At 48.1% G+C, this 15,771-nt stretch overlaps 1 protein-coding gene across 1 annotated transcript in view; it reads left to right on the top strand.

The window, feature by feature from the left end:
• numb (NUMB endocytic adaptor protein) overlaps window positions 1-15,771 on the top strand; it is a 37,999-nt gene that overhangs the window by 18,655 nt on the left and 3,573 nt on the right. The window contains 8 exon segments of the mRNA XM_069160709.1: window positions 2,226-2,362; window positions 7,423-7,497; window positions 12,249-12,281; window positions 12,894-12,968; window positions 13,900-14,040; window positions 14,284-14,488; window positions 14,568-14,867; window positions 15,006-15,149. Coding sequence (XP_069016810.1) covers window positions 2,237-2,362; window positions 7,423-7,497; window positions 12,249-12,281; window positions 12,894-12,968; window positions 13,900-14,040; window positions 14,284-14,488; window positions 14,568-14,867; window positions 15,006-15,149 — 1,099 coding nt within the window. The 5' untranslated portion in view covers window positions 2,226-2,236.

Raw genomic sequence — 15,771 nt, 5'->3', positions numbered from 1 at the left:
TAAAAATATTTGTTTCCGACAAATGCTTCAGTTTGTTGCACCGAAGACAAGGAGCAGACTAATGTGTTTCCCTGCTGCTCCTCCTCTCCGCTCTGCAGGCTGGAAGCATGCAGCCTGTCACTGGCGCTGCAGTGAGCCCAAACATGATATGACCTAAATAAACCAGTGTGTGAGGAGAGAGAGGGATGAAGCAACCCCCCCCCCCAACACACATACACACACACACACACACACACACACACACACACACACGCACACTCTCTCACTCTCACTCGGTCATCTTGTTTTCAAACACTTCACTCCCCTGCAGGCAACAGCTTGTGTGTGTGTGTGTGTGTGTGTGTGTGTGTGTGTGTGTGTGTGTGTGTGTGTGTGTGTGTGTGTGTGTGTGCGCGTGTGTGTGTGTGTGTGTGTGTGCGTGCGCGCGCACGTGTACGTGCACCGTCAGTGCAGACACACACACTTCAACTGGACCGGGTGTTTTCATAGCATGACACCTGCAGAGGTTATTATTTTGAAGCAGGTGCTTTACACACACCTTTCTTCCTCCTGCGATGAAGCCCAGGGGGTCGTCACGGTTCCTCTGCGAGCAACGCTGCAGACAACAGATGCCGTTTCACAGCGTGCGTGTGTGGAAGGAAGTTAACTTTTGCCTTTGGGTTTTTTTTATTTTTATTTTTTTTTATAGATGCTCTGAGATGTTTTAAGTTGCAGAAATATGCTCCCGCACGTGATAGACCTTTGGCTTGCTGGGCTCCTCCGCGGCCCTCTCCAGGACATACTCCCCCTCCCCCCCCCACTGTAGTGACAACAGGAAGTTTGATGTGTGTCTGTGTGTGTTTGGGCGGTCTGGTCAGGACTGGAAGCTTTTGTTGTGCGCTGCCCACAGAGCTGGAGGCTGCCACGGACAGATAAGAGAGAGCCTCACCTCAAACACACTTTCTACTCCCGGCCATTACCGGCTCACGGGACAGGTTTCATTATGCAAACAGACAGCTCCGGTCCTCTATGTGTGTGCGTGCGTGTGTGTGTGTGTGTGTGTGTGTGTGTGTGTGTGTGTGTGTGTGTGTGTGTGTGTGTGTGTGTGTGTGTGTGTGTGTGTGTGTGTGTGTGTGTGTGTGTGTGTGTGTGTGTGTGTGTGTGTGTGTGTGTGTGTGTGTGTGTGTGTGTGGACAGTCAGTTCTCCTGGATTAAAGAACTTTAATCCTGCCAGATCCTCATCAGCTCAGAAGTTAGTGGGTACAACTTGTTAGCCGAGGAGTTCGCTCTGCTCACGTGTTAAAAGTCAGAGCTGCACAGCTGACCGACTCGCGGTCCCCCCGGTTACGAGTTGCTCCGGGAGACGTGAGCCGGCCTTTCGATGATGGATGCACCTCTCACTTCTAGTTTGGATCAGCAGCTTTTAATTGGGTCTCTGCTTTTTTGTGCCTCTTAATCCGCTCTCAAAGCCAAGAAGACATACATGGACTGTTTAAAGTCGTGCTCTTAGCCTAATTAATTGTGGGTTGTTTTTTGGATTTTTCAGATCATTTTACTCTTTGAACCTGCACTTAAGCAAAACCACATCTCAGCTGTGAGAAAAACCTACAAATCTGTTTTTTTTAATTTTTTATTTTATTGCTCATAAGATCATTTTCTCCAAAGTGGCTGCTTAGATCTCAGAGACATTTAAAGGGCAAAACCTGCCAACAAGTAGCCTGATTATTTACCACTTTATTTTAAGGGCAACCTAAATCCCTCATTGTACCTAAAAGTGGGTTTATAAAGTGTGCCGGGTGCCTGTAACGGACTCTATGTCTCTCTCTTCCAGGAGCCACAAAAACAAAAGTCTTGCTCTAATTTGATCTTGAAGTATTTGACCTCTGAGCCAGCTCTCGACAGTATTACGTGGCATTTTCTGTCTGCAGGGTTCAAGATATTAATTTACGATGTCGGACCAATTCAATTAAAGTAAAGTCATTTAAAATGATGGGATCCTTTCATTATTTAGCTGCGCACAATTAGCAGGTTAAAATGTCCCCCTGTTTTTGCTGGGTCGCCATGACTCCGAACCCTCCAGAGACTCAGGCGCTCGTCCCTGCCATTGAGTCACAAAGATGCAACAGCTTGCTGATGTCGGTGGTTAAAAGTGTTCACAGGGCACTGAATATTATCAGTTGGTTGTTGCACAGCGGCTCTGCGCAATCATCGGCGTCTTATTTATTATGTCTCTCTCCACTCTGCAGGGAGCTCAGCGATGAACAAACTACGGCAGAGCTTCCGCCGGAAGAAAGACGTCTACGTGCCGGAGTCGAGTCGGCCGCACCAGTGGCAGACGGACGAGGAGGCGGTGCGCAGCGGCAAATGCAGCTTCGCGGTCAAGGTGACTCCCTGCTCACACATAAACACACCTGCACGCAGGAAACTTTAACACACACACACACACACACACACACACACACACACACACACACACACACACACACAAGGCTTCGTGTCCTCTCTCTGGCACACTCGTTCCTCTGAGAAACTTCTGCACGCCGCCTTCCTCCCCAAGGACGCTGCCTGTGATTAATCAGAGGCATTCAGAGAGTGGGAGCACAGCTTTTATCTAGGTTGCAGGATTATCTGTTGTACAGCCTTCCAAACCTGTGGTGTGTGTATGTGTGTGCGTGCGTGCGTGCGTGCGTGCGTGCGTGCGTGCGTGCACACACAACTGATTCCCGGCCTCCCAGGAGCATCAGAACGACTTGAATCACCAGTAAAATACCAAAAAAATTTGAAAGAAATATTGTTGTTTTTTCTGAGCAGTAGCTTCAGTCGGGGAAACGTCGGCCTGGCGGGGGAAGACGTGGCACTCGGGATGTGCCGTAGCTGACGGAGTGGAGAGTTCACCTTATTTTGGCAACAAAACCTTCCACTTTAGCAAACAGAAGTGCAACGGTACGCTTCCTCTCATCACATGCGCTCAAGGGGCGAGAACTGAAAACTCCAGAGTCAGTAATTAAACTTTTCTGGGTGCAGATTGAGAATAAACAGTTTAATGTTGTTAATGTGTTGAAGTGGAGTCAAGAAGGAAGGTGCCGCACATGCGTGAGGACTACCCTACATTCAGCATCTGCTATAAGCTCCCAGATGTCCTCTTTGTCTCTCTCTCTCACACACACACACACGCACGCACGCACGCACACACACACACACACACACACACACACACACACACACACACACACACACACACACACACACACACACACACACCTTCCCTCCACCACCTGTTTTGCAGCACTCCCAGCTTCATTTGTTTATTAGCCGCTACTCGACTGTCTCTTCACACTTCTTTAAAGGTCCCATATTGTACACTCATCTGGTGTTTAATTTGCAGCCTCGATATCTGTAAGAATAATTTTTTTTTTTGGTTTTAAGTGCCAAAAAACAATCTCTGTATGGTTTCCTTCATGCAGCTTTACCAACAACAGGCTGTTCTGTGTCTTTAAGGCACATTCATGTCAGTGATCCTCTTTTCTGAGTGATACACGACCTGCCCAACTAACAGACTGTATATAAAAGTGGACATTGCTTCTGGGTCCAAAAAAATGAGGCCGGTGCTGAAGTGCCTTCACCTGCAATACCACCGAGTGCCACTTGAGGCAGGCTCCAAAAAACGTCCAGCTCCATAGACTCCCATTCGACTTCTCCTCATGAAATACAAAGTCAGTAAATGTTTTCCACGAGTTATTTCTGTCTTGTTAGCTGAAGTCACTCCTTCTTATTCGTTCTCTGGTGGTCCATAGGAAAATAATCTGTCATTAATTAGTAAAATAAGCCTCAAAAAGACGTGTTTGTGACATCACAAACTCACCGAAATCTAAACGGCACGGTTGCTGAAACGGAGCTGTGTGCATTTTTCCGTAGACTTGCACCTACACCCGCTTTTATAATCCCCCCAAAAAATTTAAACATGAATTTAGATTGTTTGAGACATTTAAACATTGTGGATATTCGTTTTTATTCACTGATACATCAAAGTGTGCTCTTTTTCTTTAATCCTTGTCCGTAAAGAGGTTTTTTTTTAACACTGCCAATTTGAAGACGTTTCAGTAAAAGATCTTTTCCTTTTTTTTTTAATATATATTCTGCCTTGTAGAGTTTTGAAAGGAATAATATCAGCTGTTAAGTGAAGATATGAAATCTGAGTGAATACAGCTCATTTCTCCTCATGGTCCTTCTGCAGCCACACTCACTCCTCCACTGGAGGGTTTCTTTTTTCAGCGTGACAGTGCAACCTACCATGCTACTCCTCTGTCCCCCCCCGGCCCCCCCTGCTCTAAAGTGCCTCTGAGGAGCCTGTGTGTGTGTGTGTGTGTGTGTGTGTGTGTGTGTGTGTGTGTGTGTGTGTGTGTGTGTGTGTGTGTGTGTGTGTGTGCGTGCGTGCGTGCGTGCGTGCGTGCGTGCGTGTGTGTATATGTGTTTGTATGTGTGTGACTGGTCGACCTGTTATTAGCATGCCGCGCATTTGTGCACATGTTTGTTTTTCAAGCTGAAATTGCTGAGACAGGCGATTGTTCACGATTCAAGGTGATTGTCAAAGGCATGAAAATGTACTTGCTTTTTTTTTTTGTGTGTGTGTGGAAGTTTCAAAGAGTGCTGCAGGCCGGGGATGAATGTGAGATTCGATGAAATCACTCGTGTGTGTGTGTGTGTGTGTGTGTGTGTGTGTGTGTGTGTGTGTGTGTGTGTGTGTGTGTGTGTTGTTGCTGACCAACTATAGCCGATGAGCAGGAAATGTGTCGATATGTCCTCGGTGAGTTGCGCTCATCTGTATGAAAACGAACGTGTGCTTCCGCTGATGGAAACATTTCCTCACACCGAGGCATTAAGGAGTCTGCGAGGCTGCTGACAGCGAGGACGTTTTATTGCATCCAGCAGGATTTTTCATTCGTCCCTGAGCTCTCAGCTCCTCTGAATTCTGATTTCTGGTTTCATACTTGCATCTGCTGTCATCCAGGTTTTTTTTTTTTTATTTCTGATTGTTGGATTCAGAAATGTTTGATTTTTGCAGCTGATTTTCTCCCCCCCAAAAAAGACTGTCTTTTGCGGAGTTTTAAGTGAGTTTTGTAGTAAAACTGCATAAATAATAACAACAATTATGTTTTTTTTTTATTATTATTTTAATCTTCAGCACTTCCTGATGAAAAGTAATAAATAATGACTTTCTGTGGTAATAATCCTGCTGCACATCACTGAAATATCGAGGTCTCAATCCGGACGCTCTGCTGTCAGACACTCGTAGCACGACACACGATGATGATGATGATGATGATGATGATGATGATGATGATGACGACGATGATGATGATGATGTCATTTTCAGAGAGACATAGTGAGGCAGAATCTATGCTACCGCTATCAGAGAGTGTCTCCACAGAGGACAGCGAGGACAACGGTCTGCTGGCACTTTGCTGCCGCGTCATCGCCGCTCCCTGATTCAGGAGCGGCACGTCGGCTTCAGACAACATCAGAAAACGTTCATGTTTTTTTTTTTCTTTAATTCAGCAGCTTCACGGGTCTGACACTGAACATCAAAAACAATCAACTGAACAAGCATTTTTCTTTCACCTGGGCGTCACGTTTGTAGAGGGAGAAAGTAGGAGCGCTTGTTCCGACGCAGCCGACGTCCCTATTTGTTGTCATTTAGAAATGATCTTGAATCTTGAATATTCAAACGACACTTAACGGCTGTGGCTGTTGTTTTGATTCCTCTGCATCGTATCATCGGCCTCCTCAAATGTTTACCAACTGTGACTTTAAATCCATCCGAGTGTTGTATTATCTGTATTTGTAACACGAGCTGTATTGGCCCTTTACGGCTGCAGAACATCCACAAAATGTATTGATATTCCTCAACAGACTCTGCAGCTGCAGCACATTTCTATATCTAATATCACGACGTGTATGCTGCATCGAATCAGAGCCCACGGTGGCATTAGTGCCAAGTGAAACTAATCCTGCAGTGGGCCCGCAGACAGATGTTTTTATTTATTTTTTACCCCCAGAAATCGCTCGAGGCGTTTGCGACGTGGTCGAGCGCATGTGTTAAAGGTGAACGTTGCCGGCGGCCGGCTGCTAAAACGAAGCAGTAAGACGCCGCGACGAAGGAGCGTCTGCTGTGACACGTCCGGCCTCGCCTGCGTTTACTCATCTCACCTCGAACCGCGTCTCCTGGCTAAACCCCAGTTAGCTACGCTGCTGCTCATCGTTGTCTTCTCACTACCCACCGCTGCCTCCTCACATCAGCATCGTCCCCGACACCCACGCGTTGCTTCATTCTTTGTGTGTGTGTGTGTGTGTGTGTCTGTCTGTCTGTCTGTCTGTGTGTGTTTGCCCCGCATCACTGCGTATTTACGTGAGTGTGTACACATGTATTCTAATACGGCGTCAGTGTGACTCACAAGCTGTTGCGTCACACTCTCAAAATAGCAGGGCCGGAGGTTGGGGGGGGTCAGCGACACTCGCTGTGTCTGTGTCTATAAGGAAAGGGTAAGGACTTCCTCTCCGGCCCGGCACGCACAATGGCCTCTGGGCTCGGTCTGGGTTGTGACTCCGGAGTGACACATAGCAGAGAGTGATGCTGCATCAGGTCCTGGGGGAGGGGTGGGGGAGAAAAGAGGGGAGGGGAGGGGTGGGGGTGGGGGGTGCTTCATTTGAAGCACCTTCCATGAGACGTTCAGAGGTCGCTCCCGTCCTCGTCGTCCACGGTGACCCTGCCGATCTTCACATACCGGCGGTCACAAAAACATGTGCCGCTGATCAAGAGACGACGCTCCGGATACTTTTTCACGGAGGTTACAGCTTCCTCCTTCTCCGTCACCGTCCGGCACTCGGTTCACCTGCAGCAGCAGCAGCAGCCTCTGAACTCTGAACTCTGAACTCTTTGATCCTCCCTCGTGTACTGTGGGAAACCTTGCAGCGATGTGTTGTGCCAAAAAGACGACACGGTCACTGCATTACTTCTCGAGCCACAAGACCAAAAGACCAAATACACAGTTTACGATGTGTTTCCATCAGCTCAGAGTCCAACAGGATCACAGAGGAGAATGTTGACGTGATGAGTTCATGAGAAAAGAGGAGTTTATTTTCTCCCTTTCATCTGTTTATTTCATTTACCTCCCTCGCACACTTGCTTTTACCCATTTATTTTTTTAGGAACCATTTAGCGTTTTCTCCATGGACAGAATTAAGGAGAGATTGAACTGCAGTTGACCTCAAAATGGTAATTAATTAGGTGTATAAATCATCAGCGCCCGGGTACCGTGGGATTCTACACAATCTGGACTCATTTAAATATCCGGCCGTATTATCGTACTTCACCTCCAGCAGAGATAGCACCAGGACAAGCTCTGTCCCGCTCACTGTCTCCTTCTCTCTCTCTCTGTCCTGCAGTACCTGGGACACGTGGAGGTGGAGGAGTCCAGAGGGATGCACATCTGTGAGGACGCAGTGAAGCGGCTGAAGACGGTAGGTTTCCCTAGAAAAACCCCTCCCTCAGTACTTCCAGGAACGAGGCGGCTACATACCAACAATCCCGTTTCCTGCTCCCTTCATTCCTCTCCGTTTCACTAACACCCCACTTCTAACGTGACTCATGGCAGCACCTCCTCCGGCCGGCTTAACGCTTCCCAGTGTTTTCATCATTCCTGCGAGTGTGACCCATTGTCAGCGAGGGTTCTCCACCCAAAGCGACCTCCGGGGGTGTCGGGGGTCTAAGTGTCTCCCCCCTCCCTCTCCCCCTTCCCCCTCCATCTCAGCCGGAGCAGATAGACACGGTGTGTACTTCCTGCTGCAGCAGATTCCTGCAGAGTTGCGCAAAGGGAACAAATTCCAGTTTGGGGAGCAGGAGGGGGGGGGGAGCAATTGCTTTTCCATGTTGCGAGTTATTTGCCAAAGCCCCACCCAGGTCATAAACGTCTGCGGGTAAATGAGGCTGATTCTTTGCTGCCCGGGGCAAACCGGAGTCGACAGGTCTGCTTCTGTTCCTGAGGACAGACCTGTGACGTGTCTGCGGGTTGTTTCAGTTTCAGATGACTCTTGTTGTGAATAACTTTTTCTTTTTCATTCATAAAATGATGTAATGGTCCTTTTAGTCCTCTTGGATGGTCCGTTCACCGAGCTGCTGAAAACTACTTGAGCGATGAGAGCTGCTGAAGAACAGGCTTGAGAGTAATTTCATATTTTAAGAGTGCAATCTAATCGTCAGTAAGTGGTAGATTTATCTGCTGATATTGGCCTCTCAGACATTTTATATTAAAAATTAAAAAACAGAACATAATGCAGAACAAAATTTGATTGAATTTATAGTTGAATATCTGTGCAATGATGTCATTTTGGACAATATAGTTCACCATAAAACGGTAGAATTATGCCCACAGCTGTAGTCCTGGCAGTGATTGTAGTTCACAATGTTCACATTAAGGTCTGCTCAGCCACGGACCAATCAGCGTCCAGTGGGCGTGGCCAAGTGCGATGATGTTGAAGTAGCCCTTATTCGTTTTCTGGAGCTCCATCTGAAAATATTTCCAGCATTGATTTGAAATTTGGCCTGAAGAAATGGTGTATTTGGGGGCGTGTCTGTTTGATTGACAGGCCTGTGGTGCAGTCAAGTTTCTGCTGTAGGTGGGCGGGGCCTGATGTCCTCAGGTTCCCAATTGGGTAGAATCAGATCCACCGCTCGCTCCTCCTCAGCTCGTCCAAATATGTCCGAAATAGCAAGACGGCGAAGATCAAGTGTTTGATGAGCTCATTTCAGCTGATACGTTGATATCAGAACTTTTTTGGGGCTTTTTAATATCGGTACCAAATATCCAGCATCGTTTGTGGTATTCTTAAATTTTCATACCAGTTAATATACAGCACAAATGAGAGCACACGCACTCTCACACACACACACGCACACGCACACCCACACACACACACACACAGCTTTCCATTTATATATGACTCCTTCTACTTTAAGACACACAAAATGCTTTGTATGAACATCACAACACGACGCACACTCGCCACACAACATACACACTCTAAGATGGAGCTCACACAGATTTATACACACAACAAAACACACAGCCGGAGGCGCAAGCGGACAGACATACTGTACACAACATGCACATTATCTCGGTGTGTGTATACACACACACACACACACACACACACACACACACACACACACACACACACACATACACACACACACAGACACTGGATGAGGTCACATGGTGCACACGGAGCCCGAGGCCGACAGATCTTATTGAGTTACAGTCGTTTTAACAAAGGCGGACAAAATGGAGCCGACTCAGAAGGAGAAGGCGGGTGCTCCTGCCGGGCGTCCTCCTGCAGGGCTGCGACTCTCCGACCTTCCGGGGCCTCACAGCGCTCCCTCCTCCTCCTCCGCCGCTCTCCTCACTCCCTCACTACCTCGTCTGTACATCAGCACATCAGTCATCCATCAGCAGAAATTAACACCAAAAACCTGACTCACGTTGGCTTCGTTTCAAGGCTCTGAACTATTTCTCTGTTTAGTTTGATCTTCTATCAGTCGCCTTTAACTTCCTGCTGCTGGACGTGGCACTTCACCTGCGTGCTGCTGCTGCCCAGCGGCTCGTCTTACAGGAAATGTACAAAAACAATCGGCGTTGGCTGAGAACTGCGCGTCGTGTTCCAAGGCGGTGCAACAAAGCAGCACGCTGCGCGTGTTTTATCTCTGTTGACTTCTTTACGCTAAGAGCACAACCGGGAAAAAACACTTCTCATACTAAACCTGCACAGTTTCAGGATTCATATCCAGACACGAGTCGAGCCGTCAGTTAGACTGAACATTTACAGCCAGCTGTGTTTCCAGGGAAGCATCTATTTAGTTTTTTTTTAAATTTCAGTTTCAACAACTTACACGTTCAAATTCAGCTGTATATATAAATATTTATAGACAATTCAACAAAATGAAATGAAAGAAAACAAAACAAAACTCCTCTCCAGCTTAAATATTGGTACTTTGAAGATTTAAAATGAGGTTCGACGGAGGAGTTTCAGGGTTCAGCCTGATCTCTGTGAACAGTTTCACAGGCACCAGCCTGCTGGTGTCAGTGATCCACGTCAGACCCGACCAGGACACTCGATAGGTCCCACTTCATCCTCACAGACACTCTTAGCGGACTGTTGCCTGGCAACAAAGTTGAGAAGATGTGAGTTAATATCGCTCCGTTTCCAGGAACCTAATAAGTGAATCGTTGAGGAATCCGTCTCCACGCCTGTCGGCTCTTTAATGTCTGGTGAGATTCAGCATTCAGACGGCGTTTAGATCCCCGACCCGGGCCGGCAGCGTCAGCGTCTCACGGCCGGGATCAGAGAGGAAGAGCGACGACACGTACAGAGACAGACAGACACAGAGACAGAGACAGAGACAGAGACCTGTGTGTTGTGCCCCCTGCTGGTGGTCCGGCTGCCCGTGTGTGTGTGTGTGTGTGTGTGTGTGTGTGTGTGTGTGTGTGTGTGCGTGCGCGTGCGTGCGTGCGTGCGTGCGTGACAGCTTCAGCTCTGAGCTGACTCCGCTGCATTCCCAGCATCCTTTGGGGCAGTAATGAGAGTTTTCTCACTGCTCTACGACCCGTGACTCAGAGGAGGAGGATGGAGGAGGAGGAGGAGGAAGAGGAGGAGGAGGCTGCACTGCGGCACCATCAACCTCCAAAGCTGCCCTTTTGTGTTGTCATTGTGACGTCACTTCCTGCTGCCGTTGGACAGAGGCCCAGTGTGCTGGAGGTGTTTCATCAGTGGGAATGTTTTCGGCGTTACTCAGGAGCCCCGTGTTTCTCGTCCTGCCTCGGCCGGGCGGGGCGTCCTGCATGCCCAAAGAATCTCCGTTGTATTTGATCTTGAACACGCAGCAGCCTCGGGGCCGGTGCGTCTAAATCCGTCAGACGGCGGCACGTTTAATGTCACGCGGTTCCAAAAACGTTGTCCTTCCAGCCTTACTACATATATTTCCGGAGTAAATCTGCAACGAAATAACCTCTGGAAAAAAAAAAAAATAGAAATTTCCTCTTTTTCACCAGAGAAACCTGTTGAGGAACATTCTTGAGAAAAACTCTTGGTGTTGTTTCGTTGTGCTTTCTGTTTAGAATAAGAAGGTAAAGTATCGTTGGCTTCACCCTGATCTGACCGCCACCCTTCACCCCCTCCCTCCCTTCCTTCCTCACCCCCCTCACCCCACCCACCCCATAGTTTCACATGTTAAAATACTTGAATGTTGTTTTGCCTTTTTTTTTTTTTTTTTTTTTTTGTTGGTGTTGTACTTTTTTTTTGTTTTGTCTTTTTTTAAGCAGGTTATTATTGCGGAGAAATGCCTCCACCTCCTACCCCCCCCCTTCACCCCCTCCCCTCCATACTCTCAGCCCTGTAGAGGTTGTGCCCCTCCCCCACTCCACCTCTAACCTTAGACGACTTATACTAGCTGTGCCATCGTCTGCATGTCTGTGTGCTTCTCACATCTAAACACACACTAACAAAGCGCTGAGCTCACCCTGAATGAATGTGCAGCGGTGAACACGGTAAATCATGCATTAACGCGGTGCTCCGAGTGCCGTCTCCACCGCGGCCGTGTAACAGGAGCAGAGCGGCACACGGCTCTCGGGGAGCGACGGGGGATTAACTCGGGCTCTGCTTGTGTGTCGTTGGGTTTTTTTGTGGGTTTTTTTATGGTGTTTTCGGCAGCCTAAACTTGACCTCTGACTCCGGCTGGAGGTCAAAGAGCCGTCTGTGGTGAGTTGGTTTCTGTCTGGTGAAAGAATACAAATGGGATCTGGGATAATTCCCTCCTCCACCCCCACCCCAACCCCACCTGCTGGACGCCGTCTCACCTCCAAGGTCTCTTGTCGGGTTTGTTGTTTGGGAGGGGGGTCACTTCCTGCTGTCAGGGGGGGTTGGGAGCAGTTTCCTGTCTTCCCATTGCGGTAGCACTAACAGCGTGGAATCACCGTGGAGATCCCTGATCCATCACCACATCATCATCACCCCCCCCCACACACACACACCACCACCACCATCCCTCGCGCTCACTCATAACCCACCCCGCTTCACCGTACACACAAATCCCCCACCACCCCCCCCCCCTCTGGGCTCCAGACTATTTCTTAGACGTCCTAGGTAACATTTTCATGCCTTGTCCTCCCCCCTGCCCCCTCCCCCTTCCCTCACTCCCCCTTTACCACATCCACTTCCAGGACAGGAAATTCTTCAAAGGATTCTTTGCAAAAGTAAGTTATTGCTCTGTGTGTCCTCAGTGTGTTTCTCTTTCTATTATGATTTTTTTCCTCCTCTCACGCGTCACACTTTGATCACACCTGAAGGCTGGAAAGAGACACACACACACACACACACACACACACACACACACACTCACATGGGAAATCTGTGTGGAGAGACAACCATGTCTGATGATGCATGTGTGTGTGAGCAGGTGGGGTGGTTTCGGAAGGGGTGGGGCACCTCTGTGTTTCTCTGTGTGTGTGTGTGTGTGTGCGCGTGTATTAACTGGCGTGCCTTCTCTCCCTTCAGCCGATGAACCAAGATGGGATCAATGAACAGTTTGTGTTGTTTTTTTTTTAATGGTTGTTGTTCTAACCATCACTGTCGACTGCTTCAGTGCACCACATCCTACCGACAAATCCTGTTCCCTTTTACCCAAGTGTGGTTCCTACTGTGACACGGCACTCAAAAAATAAAAATCTTTGGTCTTTTACCTGCTGCATTCTCTCTTATTTACAGGTGTGTGTTGTGTGTCTTTCTTACCAAGGGATCTTGCAAAGGGAAGTAAACTCTACTCGTTTCCTAACTGCTTCCTGTCCCTGTTGTGTGTGTGTCTGCAGGCCGGGAAGAAGCCAGTGCGAGCCGTGCTGTGGGTGTCGGCAGATGGTCTTCGCGTCGTAGACGACAAAACAAAGGTAATAAGAAGTCCCCTCGTGTCCCTTGGAAACGCCTCCGTCAAACAGAAAAGAGCAGCCGGAGGAAGCACACGAAGCTTTTAGTGGCTTCAAAGGAGGAAGTCTCCGAGCTCCAGCAGTTAATAATAATTCCATAACTCCGGGGTCGTGACCTCCAGAAGGCCCTCTTTGGTAATATGCACAGGGTGCACCTGCAGGTTGAGATACGAGTAAACAGCATCACATTAATGGTTACGTTGCCACCTGCTGGAGAGCAGCGGTACTGCGTCAGAACAGGACTGGAGGCTCTGAGTTCAACAGGTTATAAAATGGAACAAAAATAACAAATCTTTGTAGTTTTTTCTTTGTTTCTTGATCTTGTAGCGGTTTGTGGTTTATTTCAATCATTTGAATATTGATTATCGTTAGTTATCATTGCCTAAAAGGCCAGAGGGGCGAGTGCACTCATTTTAATTTTCAAAGTAATCAACTGACTAGTTTAATAAAGGTGTGTTTTGTTGTATATGTACTTGTTTTCTGTATTAAATATATGAACTCAGATTTTACTGATATTCAGGCTTAGAATAAACTCAAGTGAGAAACTATCAGTTTTATTGTTAAAATCTTTGTTTTCAGTAACAAATGTTGTACAAGAAGTAGAACAAGGACATAATCAGACATAAAATGTTCCGAAATTTTAAATCTAGTGTGGATTTTCCAAACTTGTATTTTCATTTTCATTTTGTCTTCATGTTTTATTGTAAGTAATAAAACAATCATGTTAATCTTGCTCCTTCTGGCAGCAGCCGTTGTTTTCTGAGCGCTCTTCACTGAAGAGCCGTTCAGCAGGAAAACTCTCGGCCCACGTTTGGAAACGACTCGGCTGAGAGTCACTTCACTGTGGCGGCGACGTTTTAATGTGATGCTAACGAGGTGAACCGTGTGTTTGCAGGATCTGATCCTGGACCAGACGATAGAGAAGGTGTCCTTCTGCGCTCCGGACAGGAACTTCGAGCGGGCGTTCTCGTACATCTGCAGGGACGGCACCACGCGGCGCTGGATCTGCCACTGTTTCATGGCCATCAAAGACTCGGTGAGAACTCGTTTCAATGCCACAGAAGTAATATCTGCATTATTAGAAATGAATACTGAACATTTGTATGTAAAAATGTTAAAAGGCCGCTCACACTTCCAGTTTAAATCTTCGTTTTCCTTCTTACTGTTTACTGACAGTGTCCTTAAACGACGTAGCTGGTTTGACTTCCTGTTTGTAATGCGTTTAGTTCTGGACGTCACGTTAAAAGACACCTGTCCTTTGCTGAACTTCCTGTTTCAGGGCGAGCGTCTCAGTCACGCTGTCGGCTGTGCGTTCGCCGCCTGTCTGGAGCGGAAACAGAAGCGGGAGAAGGAGTGCGGCGTCACGGCGACCTTTGACGCCAACAGAACCACCTTCACCCGCGAGGGCTCCTTTCGCGTTACCACGGCAACGGAGGCGGCAGAGCGGGAGGAGGTCATGAGGCAGCTACAGGACGCTAAAAAAGGTCGGTGCTCGCGGCGTCGCTCCCCACGGCTGTATTTGCTTGAGGATGATTGCCTGAACATTGTTCCGTCCTCCAGCAGCAGAGACGGATGCCAAGGTCGCCGGGAACTCGGCCACCAGTGGGACGAACCCCTCCGTGCACCAGACGGGCGGCTCGCCGTCCCCGTCGTCCTCCCCGCCGCTGTCCGCCGCCACGCTGGGGCCTCAGGCGATCCCCCGCAGACACGCACCGGCCGAGGCCCTGGCCAGGCAGGGCTCCTTCAGAGGCTTCCCGGCCCTCAGTCAGAAGACGTCCCCCTTCAAAAGACAGATGTCTTTGCGCATGAACGAGCTGCCCTCCAACATGCAGCGCAAGTCCGACTTCCCCAGCAAGAACACAGGTGAGTCGGGGATGATGTCATCAGCCTCAGCTGTCTGAGAACCTTCCAGCTTTCGGCCTGCGGAGGAAAAAGAGATTTCAGAAATGTCCCAAACACGCAGTCCCAGCTCAGACGTTTGTACATCTGCTCCTCTTCCAGTCCCGGAGGTGGAAGGAGAAGGCGACAGCATCAGCTCACTGTGCACTCAGATCACCTCGGCTTTCAGTGGACCTCCAGAGGATCCGTTCTCCTCGGCCCCGATGCCCAAACCGGCTTCTTCCCCGCAGTCTCCTGTAGCACCAGGTACAACCTGCAGTTATAAACACGCGCATGTAAACGCACTTCTGCCGCGTGTAGCACGAGAGTTGTTATCACTTTGAGCCCCAAATTAATTTCTGTTTAAAAGGAAATTAAAGCAGATTACAAATCAGAAGGATTATTATCACAGGAAGTCATCACGTATTAGTCTTTATTAGATCGTTACAAACATTTGCAAGTTTTGTTCCTCAGTTTGCTAATTCCTGCAATTTCACTGCAAAAAAAAAACCCAAAAAATAAATTAAATCAAACTTTTTGAGAAAAGCTACAAAATCAAACGTTTTTTTTGGTTTTTTTTTAATCACAACAATAGAAAAAAAACCCAGAGAAATTCTGGAGGGGCTGATGAGAAGTGAAGCGATAAATGGTCTGTCCTCGTATAGCGCTTTATCACCTTTCGGTCTCAAAGCGCTTTAACATGGTTTTCCCATTCACCCATTCACACACTAATGAGACAGATCACCATGCAAGGTGCTGCCATCAGGAGAACATTCACACATTGATGGTACACCATCGGGAGCAACTTAGGGTTCAGTGTCTTGCTCAAGGACACTTAGGCATATGGACAGGAGGAGCTGGGGATCGAACCACCAACCTTCCGATTAGT

Source organism: Embiotoca jacksoni, unplaced genomic scaffold (genome assembly GCF_022577435.1).
Source record: "Embiotoca jacksoni isolate LCO1_2020_lvr unplaced genomic scaffold, fEmbJac1.0.p SCAF_27, whole genome shotgun sequence".
In the NCBI taxonomy this organism is placed as follows: Eukaryota; Metazoa; Chordata; class Actinopteri; family Embiotocidae; genus Embiotoca; species Embiotoca jacksoni.
Note: the sequence above shows the minus strand (reverse complement) of the source record. Positions and strands in the feature narration are given on the sequence as shown.